Source organism: Podarcis vaucheri (assembly GCF_965113315.1).
Source record: "Podarcis vaucheri genome assembly, chromosome: 2".
Lineage (NCBI taxonomy): Eukaryota > Metazoa > Chordata > Lepidosauria > Squamata > Lacertidae > Podarcis > Podarcis vaucheri.
Window position 1 is genome coordinate 124,222,159 of NC_138760.1, and position 21,055 is coordinate 124,243,213.

The following is a 21,055-nucleotide window of genomic DNA, read 5'->3' on the forward strand; positions in this document are numbered from 1 at the left end:
CCAACGTTCTGGGCAGAGAGGAAGTTCCTAGATTAGTGTGCCTTTTCTTCTTTTGTTCCTTAATTACTTGAGGGATATCTTGAGTGATTTCATGAGTGATATTCTGAATACCCCTGGGTGGGTCATTAAGTGTAGATTAGTTGCTAAAGCTTTCGTGTCTTGACCTCTTGAGCTTGTGAAGAGTTTTTCTGAGAAGATGGCTGTGCTGCATTTAGTTGTGCTCTGGCTTGGCTTCGTGTATAGGGGCGAGCTGTGGTTTTGTGCTTTGTGCCAGCCAGATCTGTGTAGGGATTGCAGGGGGGTGCAGCATCCGGAGGTGCCACTATAGTTTGGCTACTGGATGGAGTCTGTAATATGACCCTCTCCACAGACATATTACAGACTCCATCCAGTAGCCAAACTATAGTGGCACCTCCGGATGCTGCACCCCCCTGCAATCCCTACACAGATCTGGCTGGCACAAAGCACAAAACCACAGCTCGCCCCTATACACGAAGCCAAGCCAGAGCACAACTAAATGCAGCACAGCCATCTTCTCAGAAAAACTCTTCACAAGCTCAAGAGGTCAAGACACGAAAGCTTTAGCAACTAATCTACACTTAATGACCCACCCAGGGGTATTCAGAATATCACTCATGAAATCACTCAAGATATCCCTCAAGTAATTAAGGAACAAAAGAAGAAAAGGCACACTAATCTAGGAACTTCCTCTCTGCCCAGAACGTTGGAGGCTATACACCACACCCCTCAACAGTATTTATAGGAACTCAAACACCAGATTCTGCTCTGTTCCAGTAACAAGAAGCCGAAAGCACCAGCCTGAAGATGACGAGTGAGACCTCGTCGAAACGTCGCCCAGACACCCCGACTCTTACACGGGAAGACACCCGAAGACACCAAAACCTGCATTCCTGTACCCGTGAAAATCTACGAAAGCAAATATATATATATATATATATATATATATATAAAAACATATATATAGATATTTAATTTAACTCCTCATTATCATTTTCCTTAATTTTGGCATATATTATATAAAAACGCATATATACAGATACATAATTTAACTTCTCATCAGTTTCCTTAATTTCAGCAGATATATATATATAAAACAGACACACACACATATATAGAACTTCTCATTATCAGCGTTTCCTTAATTTCAGCAGATATTGTGTGTGTGCGTATCACTTGCTATTGGTTTCTGTTGACGCATTGGTTTGTTTGTTGCACGTCATAGCTGTCAACTTTTCCCTTTTCTTGCGAGGAATCCTATTCGGAACAAGGGAATTTCCCTTAAGAAAAGGGAAAAGTTGACAGCTATGGAATGCTCGTATAGGATATTCTGTTTCTTGATGTTTGGTCGTATTTTTATAGATGCTGTAAGCCACTCAGAGTGGCTGGGGAAACCCAAACAGATGATGGGGATGTATTATTTTTTATTTTAAATCCTATTACTATTATCTACATATTTGCAATTTAACTTCTCATTGTGACAGTTTCCTTAATTTCAGCAGCACCATTTAAGGAAGGCTGCCTCATATATATATATATTTTGTCCTTCCCATTTGTGGTGTGCCCCCCACCCCAACCCAGCAGACCCACATCTCCCTCCTGGCACCGCATCCCCCCCATCATTTGCGTCTCTGTGTATGTATCTGGAGTGGGGGGGGGGGCGGTCCAGAGCAGAGGGTTACATAACCAGCGAGGCGGGGCGGGCTAGAAGGGCAGCGTGGCGCCGCGTCACCGAGGACTCCTTCCTGTCCCGCCCACCTGGGAAATGCAAGGGGGGCCCATGTGAACCTCTTTGTGCTTCCCAGAGATTTGCGTCTGCAGCGATGCCGGAGCGGGCTGTTCCTCTCGCCGGGGGAGCCCCGTCTTAAAGGTGCACCCTTGGGGAAGGGGGGAGGGGCTGGGGAAGGAAGTGCAACCCCCCCAAACCCCCACCCTCTCCCAGGGGGTCCCAGCAAGGGTGCCCCCCGCCCCCCAAAATAATTGCAAGCAAATTATTTTGCTTCCCCGCCTCCCCGCCCCTCCCTTTCCACAGCAGCAAAAGAAAACTTTTATGCTAATAGCCTGCAAATTCTTTTCGAACAACACTCTGTTTTCCCCTCCTCCCTTCCTGGTGTTTGCAATCTATATATATCTATATCTATCTATCTATATCTATCTATCTATCTATCTATATATATATATTTGAAACTTCAGAGATCGGTTTGGAGGGGAGGTTGTTGATGGTTGGGATTCTGGCTGGAGGTTTATGGGGGAAGAGGGGGGGGTCTCCTCCAGCTTTCCAGATTTTAATCCTTTAATCCCCCGTGGGTCGCTGTTGTCAAATAAATTCTTTGTATTCTTCCCCTGGCTGGTTCTGTTTGCTTTTCCTGGCATTACAAGGGGGGAACCCCAATCGTGCCACTCCCCCCCCCTTTATTAAAAATAAATAAAATTCTGTTGGGGTGTACCCTATAACAGCTTTTTCCATGAGGAAGTTCTTCAGGTGGGGCAAAATGGAGAAGGCTGTGTACACACCAGGCAGTTAAAGCACATCACCCCCTCCCCATAAGAAATTGTAGTTTGTTATGAGTGCCAGCAGTTGAAGGTTTGGGAGGGGTGAGCTACCGTTCGCAGGATTCTTTGTCGGGGAGAAGTGATGATGTGCTTTAAACATATGTTTTGTATGCAGCCTAAGTCATGTGGAAAAAACCTATTTCCCCTTCCTCTCTCCCTTCCATTTTCTTCTTGCTCTGTTTTTTTGTACATTCGTGAGGGTATCAGGGCGGTTTTACGCAATCCCGATTTCAGTACGGTTTGTGCCTGAAAAAGTTTCAGGGCTTTGTTTACAATCGGTATGATTCTTGTAACATCCTGCTGAAATCCTGTAACTTTGCATACCACAGATGTTGGTGTGTGTGTGTTTGTGTGTGTTTGTGTGTTTTGTTGGTCCTGTTTTTGTTGGGCTATATGCAGGAGCATCCCTCAAGACAACAGTGATGAAATGACATTAGGGAATTGTCACAGAACCACTAATAAAATGGACTGATGTGCAGATGGTCCAGTATGAAGATGCTTGTCTGTTTTTTCCCGTAAAATTTATACACCTCTTGATTTGCTGCCAAGGAGTGTGGTGGAGTCTCCTACTTTGGAGGTCTTTAAGCAGAGGCTTGACAACCATATGTCAGGAGTGCTCTGATGGTGTTTCCTGCTTGGCAGGGGGTTGGACTCGATGGCCCTTGTGGTCTCTTCCAACTCTATGATTCTATGATTCTATGATTGTAAGAAAACCTCAAAGTGGTTTACAAATTGGCCATTGATGTGCTGTTATTGCATCAGTGACAGCTGTGCTGGTTTGCCAGTTCGGTTCCGGGTCCAATTCAAGGCCATAAGTGTCATCTAGTCCAACTCCCTGCAGTGCAGGAATGTTTTGCCCAGTGTGGTTCTCGAACCCACAACCTTGAGATTGAGAGTCTCATGTTCTACGTACGGAGCTATCCCAGCTTCCAGGTGTTTGTGTTAGCGTTTAAAACCCTGAGTGGCTCAGGCCCTGAACTCCCTGAAAGATTTCCGTAAAATAAATTCTCCTCCCAATGCAAATCTCTTTTCATGTGATGCGTGAGCATCCGACGAATGCAGAACTTTTTGAAAGCTGCCTTAATAGAAATGAAGGAGAATTTGAATCCTCAGATACGATCTTCCAAGGGCGCCTTTAGTAATTTCATTTGGATATCTTAGAGGCCTAACATAGGAGAAAGACCTGGAAATGGTCGCTCAATTTACAATGGCAGCTAGAATGCTAATCTGTCAGAACTGGAGAAATCCCAAACAACAATCTGAAGATATTAATAATTTTAATCAAAGAAGGGAAGTAACATATCCATAATCTTTAATTGCTGTGTTATGTTTGCTCTGAAGTCTCTCAGCCCCACTCACCTCACAGAGTGTTTGTTGTGGGGGAGGAAGGGAAAGGAGAATGTTAGCCGCTTTGAGACTCCTGAAGGGGAGTGAAAGGCGGGATATCAAATCCAAACTCTTCTTCTTCTTCTTCTTCTTATAAAACTTAATAAATATGAGAAAAAGAAAAATATGGGAAAGATGAATAATGACATATTTGTGCAATATACCGTATTTTTTGCTCTATAAGACTCACTGTTCCCCTCCTAAAAAGTAAGGGGAAATGTGTGTGCGTCTTATGGAGCGAATACCGGCTGTGCAGCTATCCCAGAAGCCAGAGCAGCAAGCTTTCACTGCGCAGCGATCCCTCTTGCTGTTCTGGCTTCTGAGATTCAGAATATTTTTTTTCTTGTTTTCCTCCTCCAAAAACTAGGTGCGTCTTGTGGTCTGGTGCGTCTTATAGAGTGAAAAATATGGTGTTTAGACACTTTTTAAACATCAACATAAAAAACACAATATATATAATCAGAATAAAAACAACAACCCAATAACACCCCCTCAAAAAGAGCCACATTTTAATTTTTTTTTTATAAAATTTTTATTGGTTTTACAAAAGTTTTTATAACAAACAAACATAAAAGAAAAACAGACAAACAAACAAATATAATTTCAAAATGTCCTTTCATAAACTTCTTTCCTCGGACTTCCCCATACCTCCCCTTTCTGCATCCTCATGTCCAAATTTTATAGCAACTTATAAATGTTTTTTCCCATCCTAATTCATCATAGTCCTTTCTTAATCTAATCTATATTACTGCAACCCTTTCTCTCACACAGAAAAAGAGCCACATTTTAAAAGGGCAGAGGATGTATCTATAAACCTTAATAAAATGTATTTTAAAAAACTATAAACCTTAATAAAAGTTATTTTTTAAAAATGAAATGTTTAGGAGGAATCTCAGAACCCAGATGGTGAATTGAGATTTCCAATGACAGGAAGGTGATAGATATTTCACAGCTTTCACGTTTTCTTCACTCCCATCTCCCATGACTAAGGAAGCCCAAACTGTGCAAAGATGATAAAATATCAGAATAAGATGTGCAAAGTGAGAGAGATGATGATGCCATTTGGCACAGTTTAGAGAGAGCTTGCAGACCTCAGGACTTTCGTAGGTACAGCATTTGAATTGGCTTGATGCAGACTTGTACTTGAGGAAAGAGCGTAGCTCAGTTCAGTCCCCAGTATCTCCGGGTTGTCCTGGGAATACCCCCTGCCTGCAACCCGGGAGAGCCTCTGCCAGTCAGTGTAGACAATACTGAGCTATATCATAGAATCATAGAGTTGGAAGAGACCACAAGGGCCATCGAGTCCAACCCCCTGCCAAGCAGGAAACACCATCAGAGCACTCCTGACATATGGTTGTCAAGCCTCTGCTTAAAGACCTCCAAAGTAGGAGACTCCACCACACTCCTTGGCAGCAAATTCCACTGTCGAACAGCTCTTACTGTCAGGAAGTTCTTCCTAATGTTTAGGTGGAATCTTCTTTCTTGTAGTTTGGATCCATTGCTCCGTGTCCGCTTCTCTGGAGCAGCAGAAAACAACCTTTCTCCCTCCTCTATGTGACATCCTTTTATATATTTGAACATGGCTATCATCTCACCTCTTAACCTCCTCTTCTCCAGGCTAAACATGCCCAGCTCCCTTAGCCGTTCCTCATAAGGCATCGTTTCCAGGCCTTGGACCATTTTGGTTGCCCTCCTCTAGACACGTTCCAGTTTGTCAGTGTCCTTCTTGAACTGTGGTGCCCAGAACTGGACACAGTACTCCAAAGGTATAAGTTCCTATTTAAACAGAACATTGTTTAAACCAGGAGGACTAGAATTTTACTTTTTATTTAAGAGAAGGCGTCGCAGCTCAGTGGTAGAGCCTCTTCTTTGCACGCAGAAGGTCTGAGCAAGAGGGAGATGCTCAGTTGCAAAGTTGTGTGCGGCTCTGGGCTTTAACCTCTGTTTATTTTGGATTGTTGCTAGTAAGCACAAGCGTTTTCATTACCTTTGTGCTATTGCCTTGTAGGTCACAGCGGTCCATCTCATAACCCTCAGTACAGGGAGCAGTGAGCCACATGGACCAGTGGCCTGACGCTGTGTAAGCAGGGCTGGACTGCACAATAGGCGGCAGGATCAGCACATGCCGCGAGCCTTGCAGGGAAAGAAAGAGATTTTTTTTTGTAAAGAAGAAATCGACTTGAAAGAAAACACATCAAAGTTGTCATAACGGGAAAAACACCAGAATTTGTTAGATATCCTTACACTTCATTCCCCACTCCCACCCCGGTGTTCGAAATTCCCCAGGCGTGTTTTGCTCCTGGCGTGGGCCCAACTGGAGATTTCTGGGCGCCAAGTTGGTGAACACAGTTTAAAAGCTTCCGTAGTTAATACCACTTCCATTTCCCTGTGTGTGTGTTTCTTCTTGCATACTGGGACGAGTCAACTGTTGTAAGAGCGAGTTGCAATGTAGCTGAGAGAACTGTGGCGTTGGAAGGGATCCTGAGTCATGTTCCGTTGGGGCAAACATAACCTAGATTTAAAGTGTGGTTTGGTGCCTAGCTTATATTTCTTTAGCTCCCAACACTACTTCCCTCATTTTTCTCTTTTCAGTGCTTAGCCCCACCTAAACCAGAAGGTCTTCTACTAATGTAAACTGAAATAATGCAAGGATATCAAATTCTGCCATGTGCTGCTATAAATCTATTTTGTTTTAAAATCATATTTTATTATTTAAGTGTTGGTTTTATTTTGTATTGTATACGGGGCCCACCATAATCTTTCCCTTCCTCTCAGGGTTTTTAATGAAGCCCTTTGTACAAGGCAGGTTCTTGTATTACATAAGTTTGTGGGGTCCTCTGAACTTATCTGAACCATAGCTGTCAACTTTCCCCCTTTTTTAAAGGGAAATTCCCTTATTCCGAATAGGATTCCTCGCAAGAAAAGGGAAAAGTTGACAGCTATGATCTGAAGATCAGTTTCAAACTCGGCATGTGAAACTGCTCGGCTTAGCACACCTGCTTTCCATTTCTGAGGGAGAAGGAGATGGTTTCCAGTCCCTGCCCGCAGCGTGGAAAGAAACGGTTTTCTTCTTTTTTTCCCAGGGGCTGGAGGAAGAAAAGGCGGCTGTGCACTTCACTGAGGAGAAGTGGGGACTGCTGGATCTGAACCAGAGGTCATGCTGGAGATTCACGACTTGGTGACCTCTCTGGGTAAGGATCCCTTTTCCCTGTAGCCAGGATACTAAGGTCCTGCTGTGCCCTGCCTCACAGCCTTGCTACTCCCAACATCCTGTTCACAGAATCATAGAATTGTAGAGTTGGAAGGGACCCATAGCTGTCAACTTTTCCCTTTTCTTGTGAGGAACCCTATTCGAAATAAGGGAATTTCCCTTAAAAAAAGGGAAACATTGACAGCTATGAACCAAGGGTCATCTAGTCCAACCCCCTGCAATGCAGGAATCTCAGCTAACGCATCCATGACAGACGGCCATCCAACCTCTGCTTTAAAATCTGCAAGGAAGGAGACCTCCGAAGGGAAGCCGTTCCACTGTTGAACAGCTCTCGCTATCAGAAAGTTCTTCCTGAAGTTTAGTCGGGATCTCCTTCCTTGTAACTTGAAGCAGCTTGTTTGAATCTTACCCTGCGGAGCAGGAAAAAACAAGCTTGCTCCGTCTTCCATGTGGCAACCCTTGAGATATTTAAAGATAGCTATCACATCTCCTCTCAGTCCCTTATTTTCCAGGCTAAACATACCCAGCTTCCATAACCTTCTCGGGCCTTCTCGGTAGTGGCGCCCGCCCTGTGGAACGCCCTCCCATCAGATGTCAAGGAAATAAACAACTACGGTGGTACCTCGGGTTACAGATGCTTCAGGTTGTGCATTTTCAGGTTGCGCACCTGGAAGTACTGGAACGGGTTACTTCCAGGTTTCGGTTGCACTGTGGGTTGCGAACGTGCCTCTTGCACGGATCATGTTCGCAACCCGAGATTCCACTGTATCTGACTTTTAGAAGGCATCTGAAGGCAGGCCTGTTTAGGGAAGTTTTCAGTGTTTGATGTTTTATCTTGTTTTTAATATGCTGTTGGAAGCCGCCCAGAGTGGCTGGGAAACCTTGTACAGTCATAAAAAGGTAAAGGGACCCCTGACCGTTAGGTCCAGTCGTGGCCAACTCTGGGGTTGTAGCGCTCATCTCGCTTTATTGGCCAAGGGAGCCTGCGTACAGCTTCCGGGTCATGTGGCCAGCATGACTAAGCCGCTTCTGGCGAACCAGAGCAGCGCACGGAAACGCCGTTTACCTTCCCGCCGGAGCGGTACCTATTTATCTACTTGCACTTTCACGTGCTTTTGAACTGCTAGGTGGGCAGGAGCAGGGACCGAGCAACGGGAGCCTACCCCGTCGCGGGGATTCGAACCGCCAACCTTCTGATCGGCAAGCCCTAGGCTCTGTGGTTTAACCCACAGCGCCACCCGCGTCCCTCTGTACAGTCATACTTCAGGTTAAATATGCTTCAGGTTGAGCATTTTTAGGTTGCGCTCTGCGGCGACCCGGAAGTAACGGACTGCATTACTTCTGGGTTTCGCCGCTTGCGCATGCGCAGACGCTCAAAATGACATCACACGCGGATGCGGGTTCCGTTCACTTCAAGATGCGAACAGGGCTCCGGAACGGATCCCATTCGCATCCAGAGGTACCAATGTACGTCACTCCTACACTGGGTAATCTGACCTTGTTGCCTCTGTGCTCTCTGCTCTGTCACTCTCAAAGCCTGTCTAGTCTTAGGCGAAGGGGGGTCAGGAATGCTTCCAAGGACACTGAATCTGCCAGCCGTCTCTCCTGGTGTTTCCTCTTCTAGCTGCTCCTCACCCAGTATTTCCCAGCTTTCCCCCTCTGGGCTATGCCCTTCTGCAAACCACTATTCTAAATCAATACTGTCCTCCTGCCCTTGGGAAGATTCAGAAAAAGCGGGGAGGGCTCCCACTATTCTTCCTCAGTCCAGACCCTGACATTACTGTATCTCTATTTCAAGATGGACATGTGAGCTCCAGACCTGACCTCATCTCCTGGCTGGAAGAAGACAGAAAAGACCTCTTTGCCAAAGGCTCCATGGAAGAGATCAGATCCACAGGTGGGTGTGTCTCTGAGGCCACGCCAGCCCCTGACACTTAAATCAGCATCGTGCCTCTTTAAGCCATCAAGAAATAATAGCGACGACAATAACATACTTGCTTCGTATTTCAAACCGAAATCTTTGGGCACCTTAACGGATCCCAGCAAAAAGGACTCAATATAAGAAATACAAGGCGGGATTCAACTCACAAGTTCCAATAGTGGAAACTCGTAACAAGGACTTTTGCTTGCAGAATGGGACGGTCCTCTCCCATGCCCCCCCCCCCCGCGCCAATTGGCTCAATCGACACAATTAAATAATTATACGTAAAATGACTATTATTGCTAATTAATAGTCACAATTCCATATTCTATGTCTGATAATTTAATATTTCTAGTAATGATACTCATAATTCCACATTTTACCTAACATAAATAAACAACGCTAAACTGTTTGTATTTAGGTAAAAGAATCACAAAAATCAACCGGATACAAAAAACGAAAATATATCAAAACTCCTAAAATGCAACATCGTTACAATACAGCATTTATTTATTTATTTTTGCAAATACTAAATCGAAAAATAAGGTATTTAAAATATATTTGCTTACATATTGTGTGTGTTATTTATATTAATATTTTACATTAATGTAAAAATGCGACTTTTCCCTCTAAGAGCTGTGGTGGAAGCAGAAGACTACTGTCTGCTGGTAGGGATTTGTGGATATTTGATGCTGCTTTTGTCAATCCAGCAAGTAGTTACTTTTTTTTAACTTGTTTGTTGATGTTTCTGCCATTCTAGAAATAGAACTGAGTTTTCAGGTATTTCTCTCTCTCCTCTTTCTCTCCTTCCCTCCATATCTGGATCCCAAAGGTGCCAGATCTCTGAAGAAGATCAAGGTAGAGAGCTTCCCGGACGAAGCTCCCGTGATCAAGGAAGAGTATGAGGCTCTGCCAGAAAGATGCCAAGAGAATATTTCTTTCCCCAGTGAGGACGGTGAGGAAGGTGAGTCCCAGTTGCCGCCACAACACTGGGGTGGACCGGATAGTAATTATTATTCTTATTATTTCTTATTATTTCTTATTATTTCTTATTTATACCCTGCCGATCTGGCTGAGTTTTCCCAGCCACTCTGGGCGGCTCCCAATCAAGTGTTAAAAACAATACAGCATTAAATAGTAAAAACTTCCCTAAACAGGATAGCAAGTACATTCAGCATAAGGATGAAATTATGGGGGCACAAAGGAATTATGTCGAGCTCCTTCAGGATAAGGGTGGGATCTGGAAAACGAGCGAGGTTCCAGCCAAAGAAAAGTGGCAACATAAGATGATGGAATACGCTCAGCTTGCAGATTTAACATATAGAATAGGAGAACAAGAAGAGCATACATTTAGAGAAGATTGGGAAACGTTTATTAAATATAAACACTGAAAACACTGGCAGCATTCTGCTAACCCAGAAATACTACCTCGGGTTAAGAACTTTGCTTCAGGATGAGAACAGACATCGTGCTGTGGCGGCACGGCGGCAGCAGGAGGCCCCATTAACTAAAGTGGTGCTTCAAGTTAAGAACAGTTTCAGGTTAAGAACGGACCTCCGGAACGAATTAAATACTTAACCCAAGGTACCACTGTATTATGTCTATGAGGTGAATTTTATTATTTCGGTCACAGACCAGTTCCAGCCCACATACAATATCGAGGAAGTCATAAAACATGATAGGGATACATTTGAATTTGCAATTCATTGTAATATATTCTGTTTATCTTCTCCCTTCCTTCCTTGTAACCCAAGCGCACCTGCTGAGCCGCGCCTCCGACCCTGGTTTCCCCGAAGGCATGTCCCTCTCGAGCAGCGGCCGGAAAGGGCGAGGCGTCTCCTGGCGGCACCAGGAAATCTTGGACCTCTTGGACATTTGGGGGGAGCCGAAGATCCAGGAGCAGCTGCGTGCCAGTCACCGCAACATCGAGGCCTTCGAGATCATCGCCCGCAAGATGGCCTGCCGCGGCCACCGGCGCAACGCCGTGGAGTGCCGCTCCAAGACCAAGTGCATGAGACTGGAGTACCAGCGGGTCGTGAACCACAACTCCCGGACGGGGAAGCACACGGCCACCTGCCCGTACTATGCAAAGCTGCACAGCATCCTCCACAACGGGGACGCGGCCGTCCGGCCCAAGCGCATCCCCAGGAACATTAAAAAAAAGACAAGAGCCTTGGCGCCGCTCGCCAAGGAGGCTGCCGCTCCCGAGCGCGCCGTGGAACTTTGTGCCCAGGATGCGCAAGCAGGAAGTGCAGAGGAGTACACGGTGAAGCAAGTTCTTGTACCTGGTGGGCAGAATTCGTCTTATTAGGGACAAAGGAATGTGGGGAGCTGCCTTAGACAGGGGTATCTTGGGTTAAGGACTTACCGTATTTTTCGCTCCATAAGACGCACCTTTTCCCTCCTAAAAAGTAAGGGGAAATGTGTGTGCGTCTTATGGAGCGAATGCAGGCGGGAAAAGCCCACAAAAGTCGCACACACACTCCAAGTGGCTCTTGGGGGCTTTTCCCCAAGGAGGGAGAAGGGACTGACTGGCTGTGTCAGTCCCTTCTCCCTCCTCGGGGAAAAGCCCGCAAGAGCCGCTCACTCTTTAAAGGGTGCGCAGCTCTTGGGGGCTTTTCCCTGAGGAGGGAGGAGGGACTGACTGGCTTTTAGAGGGGGAATGCAAGGGGGAAATTTTTTTTAAGGGAGCGCTGAGCAGAGTGTGGAATGCATACAGGCTCTGCTCAGCGCTCCCTTAAATTTTTTTTCTTGCATTCCCCCTCTAAAAACTAGGTGCGTCTTATGGTCAGCTGCGTCTTATGGAGCGAAAAATGCGGTATTTCGTTCTGGAGGTCCGTTCATATCCTGAAACTGTTCTTAACCTGAGGTACCACTTTAGCTCATGGGGCCTCTCGCTGCCACCACACAATTTCTGTTCTCATCCTGAAGCAAAATTCTTAACCCGAGGTACTATTTCTGGGTTAGCGGAGTCTGTAACCTGAAGCGTATGTAACCTGAAGCGTCTGTAACCCGAGGTACCACTGTACAGATCCAACAGTCTGTGTATTATCCACACTGGCTGGCAGCAGCTCTCCAGGGGTTTGGGCAGGGGACGATTCCCAGGCCTACCTGGAGAGGCCAGTGGGATTTGAACTCGGGACATTCTGCATGCAAAGCAGATGCCCTCCCTCTGAGCTACAGTCCTCCACCATTCTTATTGGGAGTCAGCAGAGGTCCTCCTTTCTGCTGTGGGGTGAGAACTTTGCGTGTTGCGGAACTGGTCACCTTCCAAATATTGCTGGGCTCCCATCGCCTCTGGCCACAGGCCGTGCTGGTTGGGCTGATGGGAGCAGAGACGGTTTTAGGGTGGGGCCGGCGGTGCTGTTGCCCTGCAGGGGGTGTCCAAACAAGGATGGAGAATGGAGCGCCAGAGGCGGAGGATGTGCCAGGGTGACGCTAAAATTTGAGAGGCCAAAGTCCGCCACTTAATGGGAGCTGGAGGAGCACAGCTTCCCCACAGGCATCCGCTTTGCATCTTAACAGTTTGCCTGATTTGTATGGGTCAGAACAGTTGTGCAAGAATCCCATGGCACGTTCTCGGGGTCCCCTGGTTTGTGCGCAGGTGGCCTGGGCTCAATCCCTCGCGTTGTCCAAATTGGGTTGAATGGGGATGTGGAACCTGTAGTCCGCCCAGATATTGTTGGGCTACAACTCCCACCATCCCTCGCCAGGGAGGACAGAACTTTAACTCGCACAGAGGCACACGGCTTTCTCCTCCAAGGGCTATTCATTGCTCTGTATATGTCATGGACTGGATGGATGCTGAGGAATGGTGGGAGGAACCAGCTGGGAAACCCCAGGGGAAGAAGGCTCAGAGCCCAGGACATGGTGGTGGGATGACAATGAGGGGTCAGAGGGAGAAGAGGTCACAGGGCTTAGTGAGCGAGGAGAGTCTGTGGAAGAGAGAAGTTCGGAATTGGAGGTGGAAGCTGAAGCAGGAGAAAGGCCAAGAGGCAAAGATGGGTCAGGCTGAGGAAGAGGCACGGGTGTCTCCCCGTTGTGCTGTGACAAAGTCCCTTCCGCCTGATCTCCCAGAACCAGGAGCGGCATGAAAAGGGCGGAGAAGGTTGGCTTCATGCAGGCTCAGTCTCAGATTTGGAAAAGGCCCTGAAGAAGAGGGGTTTTAGGCAGCTGCTGGGAGGCCTAGAGATGGGAAGGCCCGGAAGAAAAAAACCCTGGTTCCCCCCCCCCATTTCCCCCCAGGTTTTTTTCCAGGCCTTCCCATCTCTAGGGAGGCCTTCAGTCTCTGCAACTGCCTCATGGGGGCCAGACTTGCCAGAGATGAGTTGCTGTGTGGTGTAGTGGTTAAGAGCAGTAGATTCGTAACCTGGTGAACCGGGTTCGCGTCCTCGCTCCTCCATATGCAGCTGCTGGGTGACCTTGGGCCAGTCCCACTTCTCTGAAGTCTCTCAGCCCCACTCACCTCACAGAGTGTTTGTTGTGGGGGAGGAAGGGAAAGGAGAATGTTAACCGCTTTGAGACTCCTTCAGGTAGTGATAAAACGGGATATCAAATCCAAACTCTTCTCTTCTTCTTAGGCCTGACACTCCTGTACTGATCCTGTTTTTTTACTAATAAAGATTTAACTGCATTTGCTTGGTGTGCTTTACCGCTGACTTGCTCCTGTCAGTATGCTCTTCAGAATAAAACTCGCATGGTCTGAGTGAATCATGCCTCACATTTAGAGAAGAGCATTTATTTATTCAGCTCCCAACAGCCCCAGCCAAGGGATAGCTCAGTTGGCAGAGCACCAGACTCTTAATCTCAGGGTCTTGGGTTTGAACCCCACGTTGGGCAAAGATTTCTGCATTGCAGGGGGTTGGACTAGATGACCCTCGAGGTCCCTTCCAGCTGTGTGATTCTGTGCAAAGCATTGCCAGTGGTTGCAGATAATGGGAGCTGTAGTTCAGCAATATCTCAGGCGCTTCATTCCCCAACCCTGTTTCTATATGCTTTAGCTTACTTTTACCCGATTTTCTTTTCTAAAACATTATTATTTCTCCCTAGGAGATGGCCACAGCGAAGAAAAGGCCGTAGAAGAGAGCATTGAGACGTGCATTGTTGGAGATCGCTCCGGTGAGTGCTGTTGGCGTCAGTAAATGTCAAGCGAGTAGCTGCTTGGGCTGCATCCACTCAGCTGTGGGTGAGAGAGTGTCCGTCAGTTAATTCATTCCCCACCCGTCCGCCCCCAAACAGACTGCCTTTCCCGTTTAATAGATGCAGCCTCCAGCGGAATAGGGGTGGAAATGGAACCCGACCAGGCAGACACAGAGGTGGAGAAGGAACAAGGTATGGGTTTTAAGATCATTGGTCTTTTCTACACTCGATTTTGTGGGACTATACTCGGTGCCTGTTGTCTTTGTCCATGGAGTTTTCTTGGCAGGGATACTGGAGTGGCTTGCTGGTTCCTGCTCCAGGTAGATCCCGCTTGGTCAAAACTCTCCCCTATGACCTGTCCATCTTGGGTGGCCCTGCAGGGCATAGCTCATAGCTTCTCTGAGTTATTCAAGCCCCTTCGCCACAACAAGGCAGTGATCCATGAAGGGGATCTTCTTGGGAGAAAAGCAATGACAAACCTAGACAGCATCTTAAAAAGCAGAGAGATCACCTTGCCAACAAAGGTCCGTATAGTTAAAGCTATGGTTTTCCCAGTAGTGATGTATGGAAGTGAGAGCTGGACCATAAAGAAGGCTGATCACCGAAGAATTGATGCTTTTGAATTATGGTCCTGGAGGAGACTCTTGAGAGTCCCATGGACTGCAAGAAGATCAAACCTCTCCATTCTGAAGGAAATCAGCCCTGAGTGCTCACTGGAAGAACAGATCCTGAAGCTGAGGCTCCAAGACTTTGGCCACCTCATGAGAAGAGAAGAATCCCTGGAAAAGACCCTGGTGTTGGGAAAGATGGAGGGCACAAGAAGAAGGGGACGACAGAGGACGAGATGGTTGGACAGTGTTCTGGAAGCTACCAGCATGAGTCTGACCAAACTGTGGGAGGCAGTGGAAGACAGGAGTGCCTGGCGTGCTCTGGTCCAGGGGGTCACAAAGAGTCGGACACGACTAAACAACAGCAACAATAATCCTTGGTGCAGAATGCAGCAGCTGGACTGTAGGTGGGAACAAGCTACAGTCAAACCTACAAGCTACAGTCAAACCTTGGTTGTTGAACATAATCCGTTCTGGAAGACCGTTCAATTTCCGAAACGTTCGACAACCGAAAACTGAAAACGGAAGCCTCAATACAATAGGGAAACTCAAAATGGAAGCTGCGTAGCACGTTCGGCTTCCAAAAATCGTTCGACAACTGGAGCATTTACTTCCAGGTTTTCGGCATTCGGGGGCCAAACAGTATGATCACGGAGGCGTTGGGGAACCGAGGTTTCGCTGTACAACCAGCACCTAACTTGGATGTTTCCAAAGCTTGTACTGGCTGCTTTGTTCTATCGGGCTCAAGGGTCTTGTATTAGTTTGCAAGGCTCTTAACAACTTCAATCCAGGATACAACTGGGGCAGCCAAGATCTTCTGATGGGGCACTTTTGACGCCCCCCACATGCCTGAGGTCCAGCTGACCGAGCCTTTGGTGTGGAAGGCATTTGCCTATGGAACTCCTTGCTAATAGAAGTTCAGCAGGAACCACTCCTGCTTCCGTTTAGATGTCTTTTAGACAGCAATTTTGTTTGGAACTTTTTCGCACCCCAAACCAACCAATTTCTGTTGATGTTGTATTATTATTATTTTTAATGTTGTGAACCAATTTGTTTTAAATAGAGGCATGTGCATGGTTTTGAAAGTGCAGTTTATAAATATTTACGTGTGCCTTAGAGAGTGTCTGAGGTCTTATTTCTCTGCCTGATCACCGAGGTTTTTGGGGCTGTCTCTCTCACACACAGCTCATATCCCACTCGGAGCTGGGCCTTCCGTATTGTGAGTCTAAGGCCCTATCTGCACATTTAAAGCAGTATTATGCCACTTCAAACAACCATGGCTACCCCCAAAGCATTCTGGGAACTGCTGCTAAGGGTGCTGAGAGTTCTTCGGAGAGGCCCCTATCCCCTTCACAGAGCAACCATTCCCAGTGTTTCCTATGGAGAGGGATAGTTTTTGTGTTTTTTAAATTATTTATACTTTTCAGATATGTACATTTCACTGATTTTACAATCATTTTAACATTTTAAAACTTGACTTCCTCCACCCTCTTTCTGTGGTTCCTTGAATTTATTTTTATTATATTCTGCATTTCCAAATTCACTTAACTTACCCATTTATTTGCATTCTTTCAATATATACTCTTATGTAACTGCAAGTTACATAATCCTGCCAGGTTTTTTATCTGTTTACAATTTATCTGTAAATATTCAATAAACCATTCTGATTTCTTATTTTTCTGGTAAGTTTTTCCATTTCTACATATTCCATAAGTTTTTGTATCCATTCTTCCTTTGCTGGGACTTCTGCTTCTTTCCATTTTGGGGTGAGGAGCATTCTTGCCACTGTAGTCGCATACATGAATAAGTTTCTATACAATTTAGGTAGTTCTGTCCCTATAATTCCCCAAAAAAAAGCTTCTGGGTTTTTTTTTTACAAAGGTTATTCTGAACATCCTTTTCATTTCATTGTATATCATTTCCCAGTAAGCCTTAACCTTGCTGTAAGACCACCACATATGATAAAAAGAACCTTCTTTCTCTTTACATTTCCAACACTTACCGTATTTTTCTGTGTATAAAACGATGCTTTTCGCTTTTTTTTAAAAGGCAAAAATTGGGTGTCGTCTTATACACGGATCGTGAATGCAGAGGGGGGACGTGCGATTAATGGCAGCAGCAAACAGGAGATTGGCAGTGACGATTGGGCGGGTGATTGGTGGCTGTGGCTGCTGCAATTGGGCAGGCGATTGGCGGCTGTAGGAAGTGGGCAGGTGGCCTGTTGGTGGCGGCGAGCGGGCAGACAATTGGCCGCGGCGAGGTGTGCGGTTGGCAGTGGCGGGCAGGTGGGTGAGCGACTGGCGGAAGTTTCTTAATTCTGGGTTTAAAAAAATAAGGGTTTTCTTATACACAGAAAAATACGGTATTTGATTTGGATTTATACATTAAAAGGTTGAGAGGGATTGATAGTTAAGCCCCTTTGCGAACTGTGGGTCTGGGAGGGAAATAAGGGGTCCCTGAGCAACTCTCAGCAGCCTAGCAAACGACATGGTTTCAGATCCGTTGTAATTAATGGACATGACTAACTTACGCCCAAGTCGCCTCTTGCAGGAGCAATTTCTAACATTTTACTAAGAAGTACTTATGTCTGTCCTGAACCTTCAATGGATGCGCCCAAATTCTGGTACGACGAGAGGAGGAGCTTTCTTTCTCCGTGCCTCGTATAATTTTTACACACCTGTGCCATGTCTCCTGGCCTTTAAAAGCCCCCGACTGCTACCACCTTTCCTCATATAGGCGGGTCTCTGCGTCCCCTTAAGGCTCTCCTCTTTGTTGCCCTTCCAGACGCTGCCGCCCCAAACCGCCCGGCTCCTGCCCTGTCCCCCGACACTTGCATGGCGATCCTGAGGACCAAGAAGAAGCGAAAAGGCGAGAGCGACATGATCGAGCGGCTGATGAAGCACTCCTCCATGGAGAACGCCCGGCTCCTGTCCGCCATGGAGAAAGACAGCAAAGTTTTCTCGGAGTATGTCCAGCTCATGAAAGAGGAGGACGCGCAGATCAAGGAGGAGAGGAAAGCCTTTCTGAACTCCATTGACAATCTCGGCACCATCTTGCAGAGCCTTGTCTCCGGCCTGAATAAAATCGGGGAGGCCCTGCTCAGGCCTGACCAAAGCCCGGCCGCCGGGTTTGCAGACAGCTTCTCCTCTCTGAACTCGCCCTCGGGCTGCGTGTCGCCGGTGCTTTGCAACGGAGAAAGCGCCCCTTCTCAGAGCACCCATTTCCCCAGCTCGCTCGACAGGGCGTCTCCGGAAACATCGAGCCCCGCCAAGGAATCGGTGTACATTCCAGACTGCCAAGGGTAGCTGTGCCTAAAAGGCCAGGTGTGGACGACCCTTTTCGAGCCTCCCTTGTGGCTTAACCTTCCCCAGCCCCCGGGGCCTGCATGCCAGAGGTGGGGGGAGCCGGTGCAAAAGGGGGCAGAGCCGACGCAGAAAAATAACAACAGGCTGATGTCACCTCTCACGCATATGCTCCCCATTGATACAGAAACACAGGGAAATTAGATCTGTCCCCCTAAGCTGGACTGCTTGTGGGTGGCAATCTCTTGAGCCGCAGTTTTCAGGATGCAATCTTTACTCTACCGCAGAGCAATGAGGCTTGAACTCATGGCGGAAACGAAGAGTCTTCCCCCGTTCCTCCAGCCTGAGCATTTTTGTCAGGGTGTGGGTTGCAGAGTAGGGGTGGGATGTTAAAAAAAACCCTTCCAAATCTCCCAGTTGCAACCGACCTGCAGCAATGGATTCGCCCTGCATGGAGCCACTGGGAGGCGGGTTAATGGGACCGAGGATCAGACCGCTGGCCCCTCACCTCTGGCACAAACCAGCGGTTTACCCGAGGTATCCAGTCGCGTTAGACGTTTTGGGGAAGAGAGCTTTGGCAAAATGTCCTCGGCGTCTCCCACGGAAGTTGGCTGAGCCAACGTTTGGCAGCCTGAGATTGCTTTTCGGCACCGAAACCAAAATGAATTCTACTGAAGTGCGGGGAGATATAACCTTCCTCCTCAGCCCGATTAGCACTGGTCGCCTGAGGGGCTGGTGTGGTGCGCGTTTGAGAGGGGGGCAGGTGGCGTTGGTCTGTGGCCCCCGGATGCCTAGCCCAAGGCTGAATGCGGCCCTGCGGACAGTAACTGTTTGCCGCCCCCGTTCCAAGTGCATGTTCTTTACTGGGGTTTTTAATAGCCTAATGAGTGCAGCTGCATTCAGATGAAATAAGCCAGAGTGAAGGATTTCTTTTTGGAAAAAATAGATCTCTTGTCTCTATATATATATTATGCATTTTTCTAACAACTCTAATTTTAGCGCACACCTGAACCCATTTATATTCTGTGTTTTGTGCAACAAAAGCATAGGTTCCCTGATTTATAAATAAGAAGCACCTTTCTGTCGCCGCTCCCGGTTGTTTTAAAGAAGATTTTTTAATAAAAGAAATGGTTCAATAAAAGAAATTACTCTTTTCGTCCGAACCGTCCTGCTTCTTATATTCACAGTTGGTATATTTTTTTACCTCAACATTTTCCCTTCATGGTACGATAGTTGCGCCTCCAAGTTCCTTAAATTATGATTGACGGAAGGGATACGGGTGTTAAGATTTCTTATCTGCCCTTTACCGTAAGGTCCCAGAATGGGTTGCAGTAACATATACAGTTACAAAAACGAATAAAAATGGCGTCCACAGTGAGACTGTTCCAGAATTATCCTCTGTACTAGAGTGAGGAACTTTTCTCAGCCACATAATCTCCTGGACATCTTTTTGGGAAATGGGGAAGATGCAAGTGTTGGGCAGGGAAAAAAGCAACAGCGAGAGGCACAATAAGTGTAAATTTCACCTTTGTACGGAAGTCTAGCTTCTCCACACACAAACAGTAACTTCCCACAAACAGCTCAGTGACCGTGCAGTTTACGGATTCTCCCGCCGCCCCTGATGTTTTACTTTAATTATTACTTTAGTAATTTTTGATGGCTTTTGACAGTTTTTTGATTAATAATTCTATTTTTGTTTTGTAAACCGTTTGAGGTTTTCACGATAATCGAGCATTCTGTACGTTTCATTAAATAAAATAATAAATAAATCCAAAACAAAACACAAGGCCCACAATCCCTGCACAAATAATCCCTAGCTTGCATACATAAATAGTCTGCACGGATGTTATCAGCCCAGAGATGGAAAGAAGACGAAGTCCCTACCAGAGAAGAATGGCAGATCAAGTTGACGGATTATGCCAAAATGGCCAGAATGACCGGAAGAATCAGAAATCGGGAAGACCAAAATTGTTAATAAGGAACGGGGGAAATTTATGACTTACCTTAAAAACCATTGTAAACAGTTAAAATCGTTAGTAGGATTGGAATATCACTTGTAGCTTAATGATGAATATTGGACACAATAGAGATGTAAAAGATTTGTATTACAATACTATAAAAGATGCAGGAGGAAAGATTAACAATAGGACCCACAAAGGGGAGGAGGGAAGTCCCAAGAGATTCCTTGGAACCTTGTTTTTATGTCGTATGTTCAATATGTGACTGTAAAATTTTAACTTGAAAAAACCAAATAAATAATTTAATAATAATAATAAATTTCATTTATACCCCGCCCCCCCCCCCGGCCAGCGCTGGGCTCAGGGCAGCTAACACCAATAAACTCAGAGTAAAAAATATAATGGGGGCGGGGGGGAGCAATTTAAAATACAGGTTAAAATGCAATTTAAAATGCAGCCTCATTTTAATAGTAGGCCATAGATCAAAACCATAAGGGGAGAGAAACATAAGGGTCAGACTGAGTCCAAGCCCAAGGCCAGGCGGAACAGCTGTGTCTTGCAGGCCCTGCGAAAAGATGTCAAGTCCCGCAGGGCCCTAGTCTCTTGTGACAGAGCGTTCCACCACGTCGGGGCCAGTACTGAAAAGGCCCTGGCCCTAGTTGAGACCAGGGACCTCCAAAATTTTGTCATTAAGATCCTCTGCGGGGCATACCAGGAGAGGCGGTCCCGTAGGTAAGTGAGTCCTAGGCCGCATAGGGCTTTAAAAGGATTAGGATTAGTCCTTCTGAATACCAATCGCTGGAAATCGCAGAAGGGGGTGGGCTCCTGTGGACAAATCCCACTTGTGGGTTTTGTTGGCCACTGTGGGAACAGGAAACTGGACCAGATGGGCCATTGGACTGATCCTGCGGTCTCTTCCTACGATCTCAATATGGGAAAAAGCAGGTAAGAAATCAAGT

General features: G+C 46.5%; 1 protein-coding gene across 1 annotated transcript; it reads left to right on the forward strand.

Annotated features, from left to right (window-relative positions):
- The first annotated feature begins 1,761 nt into the window (after positions 1 to 1,761).
- LOC309524942 (uncharacterized protein) lies at positions 1,762 to 19,516 on the forward strand. Its single transcript, XM_082210201.1, has 8 exons — positions 1,762 to 1,888; positions 7,041 to 7,148; positions 8,967 to 9,065; positions 9,922 to 10,053; positions 10,844 to 11,377; positions 14,139 to 14,207; positions 14,349 to 14,420; positions 17,621 to 19,516. The coding sequence occupies exons 2-8, from the start codon at positions 7,115 to 7,117 to the stop codon at positions 18,139 to 18,141; spliced, it is 1,461 nt and encodes a 486-aa protein (XP_082066327.1). The 5' UTR covers positions 1,762 to 1,888; positions 7,041 to 7,114; the 3' UTR covers positions 18,142 to 19,516.
- Positions 19,517 to 21,055: the final 1,539 nt, after the last annotated feature.

Coding starts and splice junctions, on each gene's coding strand:
- LOC309524942 (XM_082210201.1), top strand. CDS start 7,115: ATGCTGGAGATTCACGACTTGGTGACCTCTCTGG. Junction 7,149..8,966: donor CGACTTGGTGACCTCTCTGG/GTAAGGATCCCT, acceptor CTCTATTTCAAG/ATGGACATGTGAGCTCCAGA. Junction 10,054..10,843: donor CAGTGAGGACGGTGAGGAAG/GTGAGTCCCAGT, acceptor TTGTAACCCAAG/CGCACCTGCTGAGCCGCGCC.